This window comes from Girardinichthys multiradiatus, chromosome 6 (assembly GCF_021462225.1).
Source record: "Girardinichthys multiradiatus isolate DD_20200921_A chromosome 6, DD_fGirMul_XY1, whole genome shotgun sequence".
Taxonomy (NCBI): Eukaryota; Metazoa; Chordata; class Actinopteri; order Cyprinodontiformes; family Goodeidae; genus Girardinichthys; species Girardinichthys multiradiatus.
Window position 1 is genome coordinate 5,010,264 of NC_061799.1, and position 15,566 is coordinate 5,025,829.

The following is a 15,566-nucleotide window of genomic DNA, read 5'->3' on the forward strand; positions in this document are numbered from 1 at the left end:
CTGCTCCTCCACATCGAGAGGAGCCAGTTGAGGTGGCTCGGGCATCTATACCGGATGCCTCCTGGACACCTTCCTTGGGAGGTGTTCCAGGCACGTCCCACCGGGAAGATGCCCAGGGGACGGCCCAGGACACGCTGGAGGGACTATGTCTCTTGGCTGGCTTGGGAACGCCTCGGGCTCCCCCTGGAGGAGCTGGAGGAGGTGTCTGGAGAGAGGGACGTCTGGGCGTCTCTGCTGAGTCTGCTGCCCCCGCGACCCGGTCCCGGATAAGCGGAAGACGACAAATACGAGTACGAGTATTGTGGAATAAAACTAGGTAAGCATGTTAGTTTGGACTGTTTTAAGTTCATTAGGTTTTCATTTATCCAATGGCTCAAAAGATATTCATTCAGCTTATGATCTAGTTTTTTTAGTGCTAACATTAGCATAATAAGTTTGCAGCGGTCATGCTGCAAACCTATTATACTCTTTTACTTAAGAAAACAGACAGACCAGCTGTTTCGCCATCGCTGGCTTATTATTCAGCTTTAAAACATGGGAAGAATGGGTGTTGGTCATTTCATTGACCATCCTGTCCAATGCAATTTTACTGGTACAAAATGGAAGTTGTCTGGGGCCAAATAGGTGGGTATAAATGAGGGGTACAACCTGGAGAAAGAGTGAATAGAACAAGTTTTCTTATCAATCATCTGGATTAACTGAAATTGCCAGGAGGTTGTTTTTTTTTTTTTAATATCTCACGTTTCTAGTTTCTCACATTTCATAACAAAGTAACCCGCAGATGCATTTAGTATTTTTTTCAAACCAAATATTTAACATGAATTTAATTGTCAGTAATCAAATATTTGAAATACAGAATCAGATTCAAGATTTTTTTTCCCGCAAAAAGATATATATTTATACCTGAGCTTTATATGTAAACTACATGCCCTACATTTGGGTATTGTGTTCCTCATAGTACTAGCAGGACAGATGCCTCTGCCAGCAGAGGAGGACATGCAGGGGAGCAGCAGTTGAGTGAGCCCCGGGCCAAGGCTACTGATGGGTCTCTCTTGAGAGAGTGGGTTGCATTATTCACTTTGGCTGTTTTGTATCGACAATGCATATGGTAATCTTCATGAATGCAAGTTTTCCAGAGGGGCAGTGGGGAGCGGACTGCAGATGCCCTTGCCCCAAGCTTAATGAAAACCCATGCTGTTTTTGGAAGGATCACTGGCACAGATCAGCATTGGATTATGCAGTATGAGTCTTTGGGCCAGTCACGTGTACAAGGGTGATATTCTATGTTAAACTGAAGATATGTAACTTACTGCTTTTGTTTTTCTTTGTAGACTTATAGGCTACACGTTACTGTATCATCATGTGCTGCCATTTAGTCATTGGAAACCTCAACTCCATTAAAACTCATAAAAACCATGAAGGTATATTTTTGTGAAATTTGCTGCATTCATTTTTCTTTTTAGGTAAGTATGTACGGCCAAAAGACAACAGATATAAAACTATGATACTGAATGTAGGAAGGAGTCAAATTGAATAGACAAACTAGAGTGACTGTGAGATGGTGGAAAAGAAACTGTGAAACACAGAAGCTTGCTGCCCTCTAGTGCCACACAGCCAGCTTCCTGTGTCATATGATATAAGCCAGCTGAGATGGGAATGAATTATTCATAAATAAAAGGATGATAAAGAAGTATTTCAGAGATGGGAGATATGAGATGTGACTGATAATATGTATCTTGTATACACTTTTGTCTCTAAGAAAAAGCCTAATCTTCTGCAGAAGTTGCTTTTGTTGATAGTTCAAAGTGATATTTTTAATACTTATGAGTACTAATAGACCTCCTGGGCTTTTATATTTACCCTGTAGGCTATGAAGCAGATAGACAATTATTTTTCCCCCCTTTTTCTTATCAGGAAAACAGCATTAATATTGTCTCCAGGTTGTATAAAATGCATCCAGGCCTTTCACTTTCTGGTTACATCAGTTTTGCTCCCTGCTGCATCTCTTCCTTTTTGTGAATGTCAACAATTTGAGCCTGTCTGTCTCTCCCATAGATTAACCACGTAGAGTCAGCCGGCAGCTGCACAACCGTGTTGAAGGCTTAATGATTAAGCGTTTCCTCCCCTCACAGTTCCTCACATACCTTGGCTCATTGCCTTTCGTGGGTTAAACCTGTAGTGAATCAACTAAGTGACTGGGTCTGGTGGACAGGGCAGCCATTTTGCTGTTTTCATAAGATCTCCTGTTCCTTTAAAAGTAGACACGTATCATCTGCATGTTCAGAGAGCTGTAGTAAAACAGGCAAGGTAAGCTGTTCCTTTTTAAATCTTTTTGTTGTATTCCTGTGAGTCACAGCTAAGCTCAAGTTGCTGCTGTATAGTCTAAGCTGTACTGGAGGCCTGCTGTGCTCCTTCTCTGATTTGACATAGCAGAGGTAAGGACATATTTGAAATGTTGTTCTCTAGGTGTGATTAGTGGGTTTAAAGTAATTTTGAACTGTTTCGATCCATGTGTTACAAATCACAGACTTTTGGAGTTAACCATTTACAAAGAACACTGTGGCACTTGCCACCGCTCAGCTCTGTTGTGGTCATACAGTGCTGTGTAAAAGCATTCGTATCATGTGAACTTTTCCATCATTTCATTATGTTATGGCTGCAAAAATCAATGTATTTTATTGGAATTTTATGTGATAGACTAACACAAAGAAAAGCATTATTGGGACATGGATGCAAAATGATAGATTTATTTTTCAAAATTCTTTACAAATAAAAATGAAAAAAGTGTGGTGTGGATATGTATTTGTCCTCCTTTACTCTTATATCCCTAAATAAAATCCAGTGCAACAAATTGTCTTAAGGAGTCACTTTATTAATAAATAGAGTCCAGCTGTTTGTAATTTAATCTCAGTATAAATCCAAATGTTCTGTGAAGGCCTCAGATGTTTGTTAGAGAACATTACTGAACAAACAGCATCATGAAAACCAAGGAACACAGCGGACAGTTCAGGGATAAAGTTGAGAAGTTTAAAGCAGAGTTAGGTTCTAATCCATCATCTAAAAATGGAGTATGGTACAACTACAAACCAAACAATACATGGTTATCCAGTTAGGTTAACAGACCAAACAAGGTGAGAATTAATCAAAGAATAAGTCAAAAGGCCCATGGCAACTCTGGGGGAGGTACAAGGATCCACAGCTCAGGTGGGAGATTATTATAATATCATTACTATTTGACAAGACAACTCCATGAATCTGGCCATCATGGAAGAGAGGCAAGAAGAAAGGCATTTTTTGAGAGAAAGCCACAAGAGGTCATCTTAAAGTTAGCCACATGTCATTATTGTACACAGTTAACTCAGAACAATGATCCCAAACACACAATCAGAGCAACAAGGGCATGGTTTAGATAAAAGCATACTAGCAAGTTAGAATGGCCGAGTCAAAGTCCAGGCCTAAATTAAATTGAGAATCTGAGGCAATATTTGAAAAATTGCTGTCCACAGACTCTCTATCTAGTCTGAGTGCGCTTGAGTTATTTGCAAAGAATAATTGGCATAAACATCTGCCTGTTGATGTATAAAGCTGGTGGAAACATACCCCAAAAGACTTGCTGCAGGGAAAGTTGACTCTATAGAGTATTGATTCACGAAAGCTGAATGCATATGCATTTTGACCTTTAAGATGTTTCTTTGTAAAATTAAAATCATGCACCTTCTACCTTCCACTTTAAAATTTTCCATTACTTTGTATTTTTATTTATTTATTTATTTTTATTTCAGTTTTATTTATATCGTGCCACACATAATATAATTCATCACACATGTTGTCTCAAGGCACTTTACAAAGTCAATTCAATAGAATCATACAGATTTCAAGTAAGGTAGATTCAGTTTATTATTCAAATTAGTTAAAAAGTTTTTCTGTCTAAGGAAACCCAGCAGATTGCATCCAGTCAGTGACTTGCCGCATTCACTCCTCCTGGATGAGCATGTAGAGACAGTGGACAGTCACTTGCATTGACTTTGCAGCAATCCCTCATACTGAGCATGCATGTAGTGACAGTGAAGAGGAAAAACTCCCTTTTAACAGGAAGAAACCTCCAGCAGAACCAGGCTCTGTGTGAGCGGCCATCTGCCACGACCGACCGGGGGTTTGAGAGAGCAGAGCAGAGACACAAAAAGAACACAGAAGCACTGATCCACGAGTACTTTCTATGGGAAAGAAAAGTAAAACATTAATGGTTGTAACTCCTTTAGATGCTTCATCTAGGAAAGAAAGACAACTAAGCAGATGAACTCCGAGTCAGTTTCCAAGTCTAGAGTATGAAAGAGAGCACATACAGTCACAGTAGAAGCTCAGCCAGTAGCTATGTCTAGGAGAGACAGGGTTAAACACTAAAGGACAGGGCCAAGTGTATCCTCTGTATAAGGTGAGCATTAAGTTGTTGGCAGCAGCAGCTTGCCCGTTGCCCCCCTCCAGGAAGGTGTCACAGCTAAACACAGAGTCAGGTCAGATGTAGCTTCTAGAAAGAGAAAAAACAGAGAGGAAACATAAAGTTAAAAGCTAATAACAGCAAATAACGCAAAATCGGAGAGCAGTATGAGAATGTAGCAGAGAGTGAAAGTGGTCATTATGTCCTCCAGCAGTCTAAGCCTATAGCAGCATAACTACAGAGATGGCTCAGGATAACCTAATCCACTCAAACTATAAGCTTTATCAAAAAGGAAAGTTTTAAGCCTAGCCTTAAAAGTAGACAAGGTGTCTGCCTCATGGACTAAATCTGGGAGCTGGTTCCACAGGAGAGGAACCTGATATCTAAAGGATCTGCCTCCCATTCTACTTCTAGAGACTCTAGTAACCACCAGTAAACCTGCAGTGTGAGAACAAAGTGCTCTGTTAGGAACATGTGGAACAACCAGATATCTGATGTATGATGGAGCTAGATCATTAAGGGCTTTATATGTGAGGAGGAGAATTTTAAATTCTATTCTGGATTTAACAGGGAGCCAATGAAGGGAAGCTAAAATAGGAGAAATATGATCTCTCTTTTAAAATTTGATCAGAACTCTTGCTGCAGCATTTTGGATCAGCTGAAGGCTGTTTGTGTTGGTAGATCACATAAAACCTTAATAAATTTTAAAAAAGGGATCAATACTTTTGCAAGGCACTGTATCAGAAAGGTTTATGGTACGTTTTACAGAGCCTCAAATTCCTCGGGTTAACAAATGAGAAACATTCTTAAAGCATGTGACCATTTTACTGGTGCTAATTTTAGAACTCTATAATCATAACCGTCGTACAGTGGTTCCTTTTCTTGTCTCATAAAGATTTTAAACGTGCCCACAGTATGAAAAACTGGAGCGCAAAATTCAAGAGACAAGAACATGGGGATGAAGACAGGCCTTCCCCTCACAACAAGACCTCCATCAGTGATCCAGCAGTGCCTGTGTGGGTTACTCACACACCCCCACCAAACAATGTGACAGATGATAGTGATGAAGACAGCATGTCCATCAGCCAGACATCCAGCTCTCTATCTGATACTGAAAAGGAGAGCAGTGACAATAAACGGAACATGAAAAGCAAGCTGAGATCCCTCATTCCTAAATCATTGGGCGGGATAATCCACAAGCCCACAGGAGAAAGTGACTGTGAAACCACCAGAACTGGGATCCAGATCCTTCCCAATGGGACCAGGGTGAGCCCCCCTGTAAGTCCCTTTCTGGAGCGCAGGAACTGGGATGAATCATCAGGAAACTCCTCCAAGGAGTCACAGAACTCTTTGCCAAGACGAATGCCCCCACAAGATTATTTTTGTCAGAGCCTACAGGAAGAGTCCCTGCTGACCAGCATCCACCCTGTGGAGTATTATGCTGCCAAGGTGGAGGTTTATCAGCAGAAGTACTCCTATTTGAAATCATGGCCTGGTTTACTCAGGCTTCTGGGTGGGCTGCAGCTCCTGTTTGGCGGCATGGTATTTGCATGTATCATTGCCTATATTCAAAAAGACAGTGAGTGGTCCAACACCTATGGACTCTATAATGGAATAAACAACAATGGGCTTGGCCTGTCTGGGTACAGTTACAGAGGACCTATGACTCCCTTCATTTTAGCTGTTGCTGGAGTCACCTGGATCATTACTCTGAGTCTCTTAGTGATAGGAATGACTATGTATTATCGCACCATCCTCCTTGACTCTTCCTGGTGGCCCCTGACAGAGGCTTTCATCAACGTGGCTCTGTTCCTGCTTTACATGGCAGCAGGGATCGTATATATCAATGATTTGAATCGAGGGGGGCTGTGCAACATGACAATTGGGCTTAACCCCATTCTGGCCAACCTGTGTCGAGTTGAGGGAGGCCAGATGGCAGGAACAGTGTTTACCTTTATCAACATGATCATGTATCTGGGAAGTTTTCTGGTATGTCTCAAGATGTGGAAGCATGAAGCTGGTCGGAAGGTCAGACAGAACTTTAATGAACAGGTAAGCCTGCAGTACCTTTTGATATAAAAGGTACAAAGGATGAAATGCTATCCATCTGCTTTGATATGAGGGGGGTTTTTTTGCTTCCTTGCTTGCATGTAGGTATGAGAAGGAAGATTTCTTGCATAATTTTCTCACTTTTTTCATATCAATTGTAACAGAAATTCTCAGCTTTAAAAATGAAATTATGGCAAATCTGTTCTTGATGATTAGCAATAAATTTTATTTTCTGATCTTGATATCTAAGCTTTTCCTGACAAATAATAATATCCATGGAAGCTAAAGTCAACTTAAGTTTGGGCTTTCAAAGAATGAATTTTTGCTTTCTTTTTTCAGGGTGCAATGATAATACATCAAACATCTTGAATTATGTCTGCAAAGGAGAATTTAATGTTTGAGCTTAAATTTTTTGTGGATTTACTGTAATCCACAACAAACACAGGGTTAAAAGTATACATACAGAATTACACTGTGTTTGCTCACTCATCTAAATCACTGAATTTAAGTGTTGCAATCTCTCCTATGACCACATGTGTATAAAATCCAGCAGCTACATAGACTGCTTTTGCAAACATTTGACAAAGAATGGGTCACTCACAAGAGCTGGAGGTGAACAATACCTTGCTATCAACATAGAATGCCACCAGCACAATAACCCAAGTTTTGAAATTTCTTCACTACTAAATATTCCACAGTCAACTATTAGTGGCATTACCCTGAGGTGGTAGACCATGTGAAATCACAGAGTGGGTGCAGAGGCATATAGTTTACAAAGGTCATCAACTTTCAGCTGAATCAACAACTACAGAACTTCACACTTCATGTGGTCTTCAGATTAGCCCGATAACAGTGCATAAAGAGCTTCACAGAATGGGTTTCTGTGGGCTAGAAGCTGCATCTAAGCCTAATAACATCAAGTCCAAAGCAAAGTGCTGGATGCAGGGTAAAGTATGCCATCACTCTTGAGCAGTACAAACCTGTTTTCTGGAGTGACAAGTCATGCCTCTTTCGCTGGTAATCCAATGAATGGGTCTGGGTTTGGTAGCTGCTAGGAGAATGACACTTGCCTGACTGCATTATGTCATGTTTTACATTTGATAGAAGGGGGGGGGGGGGGGGACTGACATTCTTGTCCAACATCAATATCTGACCTCACAGAGCAGTTTCTGGAAGAATGGAGATAAATTCTCCTAAAACTTTTGGAAAACCTTCCTCAGAAGATCAGAAGCTAAATACCACCCTATGGATAAAGAATTTGACGTCACTCGAGTTTACATGTTTGTAAGGACAGATGAGTGAATACTTTTGGTAGTATCATGTAGAACTCAACACTTTAAAGTTTAATGCAAAAACCAGTCATATTGATTATGAATAATGTATTTGTTAAAGAAGACAGTCTAGAACTCAGACAATACAAGCCTATTGATGTATACTCTCACATAACGAATTGTTCAATTATATAAAAAGCATATCTTAGAATATAAATACACATTTCGTTAAACATTACAATTTTACAATTATATCATATTATTCTGTTACAACAGTCCCATCATGCCAACCACATGATATTGTCATGTCATGTCAGCTGATATTGTTTATGTCAAGTAAACCACTAAATATCTCAAATAAAACAAAACCCTTTCACATCAGTTTCTCTGCTCCTCTTGCAGAGGTTTTCTTTTTAACTTGATAGTCCAACACTTTGATCTCTTAGAATCTTGTATATTGTAATTTATATTAGATCATGCAATTTGTTAGTTCATGTTTCAGAATAATGTATATTTTTCTCCTTTTCTCTTTGTTGCAGGGTGAGTCTAACCAGTCTATTTCACTGAATCCCCAAAGAACAAGACACATATCATTTAGGGATGAACCAGATAAGTCTCAGGATAAAGATGACAACTATCAGCGTGCACCTTCCCCTGATGTCCATAAATCAACTGTCAGTCCAAACAGATCTACTATGTCCAATTATACACCTAAAGTGCATGTCATTGCAGACTATATAATGTATGTTCAGGCCTACACAAAAAAGATTTTTCTGTATCAATAGCAATCAAGTGTACAGCATGAAGACAGAATGAATTTGTATTTTTTATTTGCAGTAAATATCCAGAAATCAGATCTGCAGAGGAACGGGAAAAGTACAAAGCTGTTTTCAATGACCAGTATCAGGAGTACAAGGATCTTCACGCAGACATCATTACAACCCTTAATAGGTTCAGGGAGCTAGATGCTATGGTGGAACAACTTCCCAGGAAAGGGAAGAGCTTGGAGGTAGAAATGATGTATTCCATTCTGTGTTTACGATTTTTAGTACAAACCACATCTGAGATCCTGCGTAAACCAGGAATTCAGTTTGGATTGCAATACTAATCCTGTTCTTGTTTTCCTTACAGGATCAGCAGAGGATTCGGAATATTTTAAAAACCTATCAAGATAAAAAAAAAGTAAGTGGAAGAAGCTGCTTCACAAAATAGGAAGTTGTTTCTCTTTAGTGAGACCACCTGAAACTACAGAAAAAATGGTTGCCTGTTTGTATAAGCATTTACACCCAGGTAAACCTCTTAAGCCCAAAGGGGTATTGTGAAGTTTGAGCTCAAAATAACATGCACAAATCTAACTGACTTTTCTGAGAATTGACATAATCTATCTAAATAATCATCAAAACAATAATTATGTTTTTCAAATGGGAGAGATAATTCTGGCCTTCCTTTGCTGCTGCTTGAGTAGAACCTGGGTGGATTGCGACAACATGTATTTTTTGGAATCTGTGAGCTCTCTGCTTACAGCAGACATGCTGGTTGTGTGTAGAAGCCTGTGGAGAATAGCTGAGACCAAGTTTTGCGGTCACGTCATTTTGTGGAGTTTGTTTATTTTCTGACTGAACTGCCTTTAGTTTTAATTGTTTTTGGTGTTTGAAGAAATGGTTTATATCAGCTTTTAGCCAAGATTCTAGTTCTGTGGATACCACATATGTTTATGTTTAGCTAATAGAACTTGCAGAAAAGAAAGTAGAATAAAAGAAAAGTTAAATTCTGCCCCCACTACTGGGGGATGGGCTTAAGAGGATGAACTGCCCCGTTAAAAAAAAAAAACTCCTCCGGGATGTCATATTATATGACATTTTATCCGAACTCATTGACAGAAGAAATCAGGTGATGAAGGGGAAGTAGAACTGAGATATGAGAAGATTAATTTTACAGCAACAAACTGTAAAATGTGATCTTTTTTCTTTTTTTTTTTTTTACAGGATCCTGCTTTCCTTGAGAAGAAGGAACGCTGTGACTACCTAAAAGCTAAATTAAGGCACATTAAAAACAGAATTATGGTTTATGACCAGGAAACTGCAGTCAATCAGCGAACATGACAAAGATTACAAAATGTTGCCATTTATTGTATTCTTTTGCATCTTATTGGTTTGTACTCTAGGGGCCGGATCTTCAAAAGCTCTGCATGTACAAAACTGCAAGCAAGCCTGTTTGTGTCAGCAAAGCTGATCTAGATAGAATGACAGATGAAGGCGAGAGAGAATCTTCTTTACATGTGCCAACAGATTTGGGTTGTCAAAAATAAAAATATTAAAATAGATGAGAATGGAGGATTTCTATTTAGGATTATCTAAGCTCTGATTTGGAGCCAATTACAAACAAAAGCCATGATATTTCTCCTATGGTAAAACTTCTTGCATCACTTTATTCAACATCATTCCAGCGTAACTTCGCTGATCATCTGCTGACCTAGCACAAAAAATCAGCAATGCAGTTTAACAATCCCTGCATATTTCTAGCAGCACGGCAGAGGATCTGTTTTCTCTTCCTCTAGTTCCAGCCAGTAGTACATGCAATTTCCTTATTTAAACAGGGTGGTCTGCACCGGTTTTTTGCCTGCTATCCATTGCACAAGCAATCTTTGAAAATCACAAGCAACACGCCCACATATTGCATGTGCAATTGATTTATAGCACACGCAAATTAGCACCCGCTATTTGCAATCTTTGAAGATCAGGCCCTAGATGTGTTTTACATAAGGTTTTTCACTGCAAATAACAATACATGTCCCCTTACAAACATCCTTCGGTCCTTATATTCATGTGGTCTCAGAGATAAAAAGGGCTGAGGTATGACAACAGTTCAGTGTAAGCAGTTTTATTATTATTATTATTATTATTACTATTTCAGGTGATTTTAAAATCTTTCCATTGTCATCTATTTGGAATTTGTTTTTTATGTTGTACATTTATTTCTTGAGACTATATTTTCCTAAATAAACTATCCCTCTTTAAACCTGCCATTAGATTAAATACACTAACAGGAGTTAGTTCCCCAGATAAAATAAAGGTGAAAATTAGGTACTTTCAAACAGATTCTACAAACCTGATCAATATTGAGCCTGCTATATTTCTACCGAAATACTCTGTCAAATCAATTATCTTATTTCAGCAAAACTCTTTAAAGCTGCAGTTGGTAACTTTTTAAAAGTTTATTTTTTACTTTTCTGTTAAAACTGTCGCTATGTCCTGACAGTACAATATGAGACAGATGATCTGAGAAAAAACCAAGCTCCTCTGGGTCCTCCCAGTGGACCAATTGTCATTTGCAGAAATACACCGCTCCTGGTCAGAAACGACCAATCACAGCCAGGAGGAATGTTTAAGCAGCGCTGCTCACTCCCCTTCCCAGAACAGTGCTACCATCTTTCAAGCTCAAGATTGCCGATGTGCTGCAGTTGTGCTAATGGTGCTGTGCTAATGATTTGTGGAATAAGTTTGTAGTCAAATTATGGTGTAGGCCATATTCAATGTAAAGCATATCATTAATGTTTCGTTCCTATTAGTGAATGTGCCATAGCTGTTTATCCACCGTCATCGGACCTGCTTACTGCGTTCAGGGCAGGCTCCACTGCGGGTGAGGAGCTGTGTGAGGAGCTGTGGGTGATCGCTAGGCTGTAGCACAGCAGAGGGACCTGTATGGTGTGCTTGTTCCAATGTTCAGGCGAAGTCTACGGTTTGTCAGAACTTCCTATTGCAGCTTTTACCTCAAGAAGCAATATCACCTGTATTAAGGTAAAAACTTGTGCTAAAACTGTTAAAACAGTAAAACAGACTAGGCTATGGAATAGAGGTTTTTCAAAGTCTGCAGTGGTGGGGACCAGCCAAAAGAGGTTCATGGAAACTGAATCTGTTACAGGTGCTTGATCAGGATGGTGGACTGCATTGAAGCAAACCTTTGATGAAATCTACCTGTTTCTTACTTTTAACTAATTTGCATTTTATGACTTACTGAGTCTCTCAATATTTATGATAATGTATGCAAAAGGACTTAAATCTATTGCTGTGTTAGACTAAACTGTCCGGTTGCACACTTTTGCCACTGACAGCTCTGTTTCCTTACACCACAACATTAATGGAGTCAGACCTCAACTGGGGCCTTCCTGCGTGGACGTATTAATATTTCTTTATGTGTATGTCATGGTTTTCTCCAAGTACAGAGCTTCCAACCACAGTAGAAAAACATGGAATCAGACACTCTTAGCAGGTATGGTATGAGGTAGTATAGGTTCTCTTGTTTGGGATTTGTAATGCCTACACTAGTGTTTCTTAACCTTGGTTAACCTTAACATGAAGGCCCACTGTCCTTCATGTTTTGAATATGTTTCTGCTCTTACATACATGACTCAAATTATTTCATTACCTCCTCTGCATCCCATTAAGTACCCCAGAAGCCTGTTAATTGCCCATTCATTTAAGTCAGGTGGTCTCAGCAGGAAGGCAACTGAAACATGTTGGACAGTGGGTGCTGAGGATTGATGGATTAGACTATATTTGAGTGAATTTAGAGCATGTAAAACTGGAAATAAATTGGACTGGTTTGTTTTGTAAAGTGCCTTTAAGTGACTTTTGTTGTGAATTTGTGCTGCATCCATAATCATTCCTAAATTAAATTGCCATTCTCAGTCTCATAGATAAATATTATGATGGTCAACTGACACTGCATTCTTTGTGACAGACATGACAAAAAAGCAGAAAGACATTGCATAATTTGCATGAGTTGTACTGTTTGTGTTATGAAAGTAAGTGTTCAGTGTGTTTACAGTTTTTTATCCACATAAAAAAATACTCACATCAATAAAATAAATCCGTCTGTTTATCATTTATTTGTTTTTTTCCAAGAATTTGTTTTATTTCTACTGTATTTTCAGAATAGAACTATAGCCTTCAGCACCTGTTTCCACCCTTACCTGTGTGGAACCTTTGTTGAATACAAACTGTGACCACGTCAATCACAGAGCTGTAAAGCCATAAAAATGGAGTCCAGACCTTTACTCAGTTTATTTATTTTTTTTTGTTCATTCAATCATTGAGGAACTCCAGCAGTTGTATTGTCATTGCAGGCGTGTTCCCAGGCTGAGATTTTCCCCTTCACACATTCCTGTTGTCTTATAATCCTGTTTTTGTCAGGATCTGTCTGTGTTTGAGTCTGTTTTAGTTACTTAACCTGGTCTGATCTTTTGTTTACCTTCTGATTCCTGTAGCATGTCCCACACCTGTCTCTAGTTTTCCCTGATTGTCTGGTCTTGTCGTTCATTGGTTCCCCCTGCTGTTCCGTTTGTGTCTATGTTCCCTGGTTGCCTTTGTTCCCTGTGGGTTCGTTATCATGTGTAATGTTACATCTGGTTTCTGGTGTCCTGGTCTGGTTCTGTTTTCCCTGCCTGGTTCAAGAGTGAGAGTGATTAAACCTCAAACTTACCTGCACAAGTCTGGCTCCAACGTCCTTCTTCTGCACTTTGGTCCTACCCAAAACTGCACATCATGACACTACGAACCCACCTGATAATGGACCAAGCGAGAAGTTTAGAGGGTGCGTTTAGAAGAGGAGAAGTGATCGCTAGGTTGTTTGTGCACCTCCTCACTTCTCCCAGCTCACCATGGCAAAGATTAGAGGTGTGAGGGGGGGTGAGATTAGGGGTGTGAGATTATGCCTGTGAGGGGTTCGGGGACGGACGGCCTTCACTTCCGGTTCCTGTTCCGGAGGAGCTCGAGAACGAGCTACCTCCACTTCTGATTCCTGTTCCGGAGGAGCTCGAGGATGAGCTGCCTCCACTTCCTGTTACTGTTCCGGAGGAGCTCAGGCAGGAGCTGTCTCCACTTTGGTTCTCATTCCGTTCCATTCTGTTTTGGGTGCTTTTTTGTTTCTGGCCCGCCATCCGTTCACCCTTGTCGGGTATATTTTGTTTCATGGACTCTGTGGGCATCTGGAATCCGCCCTTAAGGAGGGGCTAATGTCTGTGTTTGAATCTGTTTTTGTTATGTAACCTGGCCGGATCTGTTGTTTACCTTCTGTTTCCTGTAGCATGTCTCACACCTGTCTCTAGTTTTCCCTGATTGTCTGGTCTTGTCGTTCATTGGTTCCCCTCTGCTGTTCCGTTTGTATATATGTTCCCTGGTTTCCTTTGCTCCCTGTGAGTTCAATATCATGTGTACAGTTACGTCTGGTTTCTGGTGTCCTGGTCTGGTGTCCTGGTCCTGGTCTGGTTTTCCCTGCCTGGTCTGTGAGTGAAAGTGAATAAACCTCAAACATAGCTGCATACGTCTGGCTCTGGCGTCCTTCCTCTGCACTTTGGTCCTACCCACAACTTCACATCATGACAGTTTTGTTTTAAATGTTCTTGTTTTACTATATTTTCATTTAATTCTCGTTCATTAATCACCCATTTAGAATGTTCAAAATATTTTTTATGTTCATAGATTTAAAAAAAAATTTAATTAATAACTAATACGATTTGTTTAATTTATTAGTAAAACTTATAACAACTTAAACACTAACATATTAACCTTCTGAACAAAGTTTAAATCAATTTTTTGTAGAGCAACTTATTTAGGTACTCGGCACTTTGATCAGTAACGAATGAAACACTGAAATAAACCAATCACTAACCGTTAGAACGAAGAATTATAGAAAAGTTCAAGGTGGCAGCAGGTTGGAACGGCTCTGTTACTTTTCATTCTGATTAATTATTTTTAAGAACTCAAATTCCTCTTGTGGTGATAAAATAGATTTTCTTAGATGATTATCCACTCTGGTATCTGATGCTGTGCAGCTGGAAGGATTTTTGCTGATACTTTTTTACTTTTGGACATTTGTTATGATGCATCACCAGGGCAACAGGGTAGTTTTTTACAACTGGGAGCAGCTGATTAATATCCCAAAACCTCAAATAATACTTCAGCTACAACCCCAAATAGCTGATGAGTTGAAAAGGAGTTGCCATGGATGCAGAGCAGGAGCAAAGAGAAGAGAGATAAGGAAGAAGTTCAAACCATCTCTTCCGTCGATTATGATGGGCAATGTGAGATCGTTGGAACACAAGTTAGATGAACTCCAACCCATACAAATGACCCAGCCAGAGTATTGGGAATGCAGAATTATGTGTTTTACTGAGACATGGCCGCAGGATCATATCCCTGACTCCAGCATCTCTCTGCCAGGCTTTCTGACCATGCGAGCAGACAGAGATTTAAATAGGAGCGGCAAACGCAAGGGAGATGGACTGGCAGTACTTGTGAACAACAGATGGTGCCATCCAGGAAATGTTACTGTGAAGTGTAGTCTCTGCAGTCCAGATATTGAACTGTTAGCAGTAAGTTTCCATCCATAATATTTACCCAGAAAGTTCACCAGTGTTTTGGCAACAGTTTACATTCCACCTTTAGATGTTGCCAACACTGCATGTGATGCCATCAGCTCAGTTGTTACTAAGCTACAGACACAACACCCCCAATGTGTTTGTGGCAATATGTGGTGTTTTTAACCACGCTTCACTCTCTGCTACACAATGTTTCAACAGTTTGTAAGCTGCTGTACCAGAGAAAACAAAATGTTGATTTGTTTTATGCAAATGTCAAAGACTCATATATCTCTAAAGCAAGACCTCCTCTAGGCAAATCAGATCACAATCTTGTTTTTCTCTGCTCGAAATATAAGCCCCTTGTTCAGAGGCAACCTGTACTAAAGAGAACTGTGAGAAAATGGTCACAGGAAGCTGAAAAAGGGATGTGTGGTCAGGGATGAAGAAGATC

At 39.8% G+C, this 15,566-nt stretch overlaps 1 protein-coding gene across 1 annotated transcript in view; it reads left to right on the forward strand.

Moving 5' to 3' along the window:
- The first annotated feature begins 679 nt into the window (after positions 1 to 679).
- The window catches only part of LOC124870637, a 59,431-nt gene continuing 44,544 nt past the window's right edge, over positions 680 to 15,566 (forward strand). The window contains 6 exon segments of the mRNA XM_047369454.1: positions 680 to 2,307; positions 5,350 to 6,487; positions 8,295 to 8,497; positions 8,593 to 8,764; positions 8,887 to 8,937; positions 9,741 to 9,872. Coding sequence (XP_047225410.1) covers positions 5,351 to 6,487; positions 8,295 to 8,497; positions 8,593 to 8,764; positions 8,887 to 8,937; positions 9,741 to 9,872 — 1,695 coding nt within the window. The 5' untranslated portion in view covers positions 680 to 2,307; position 5,350.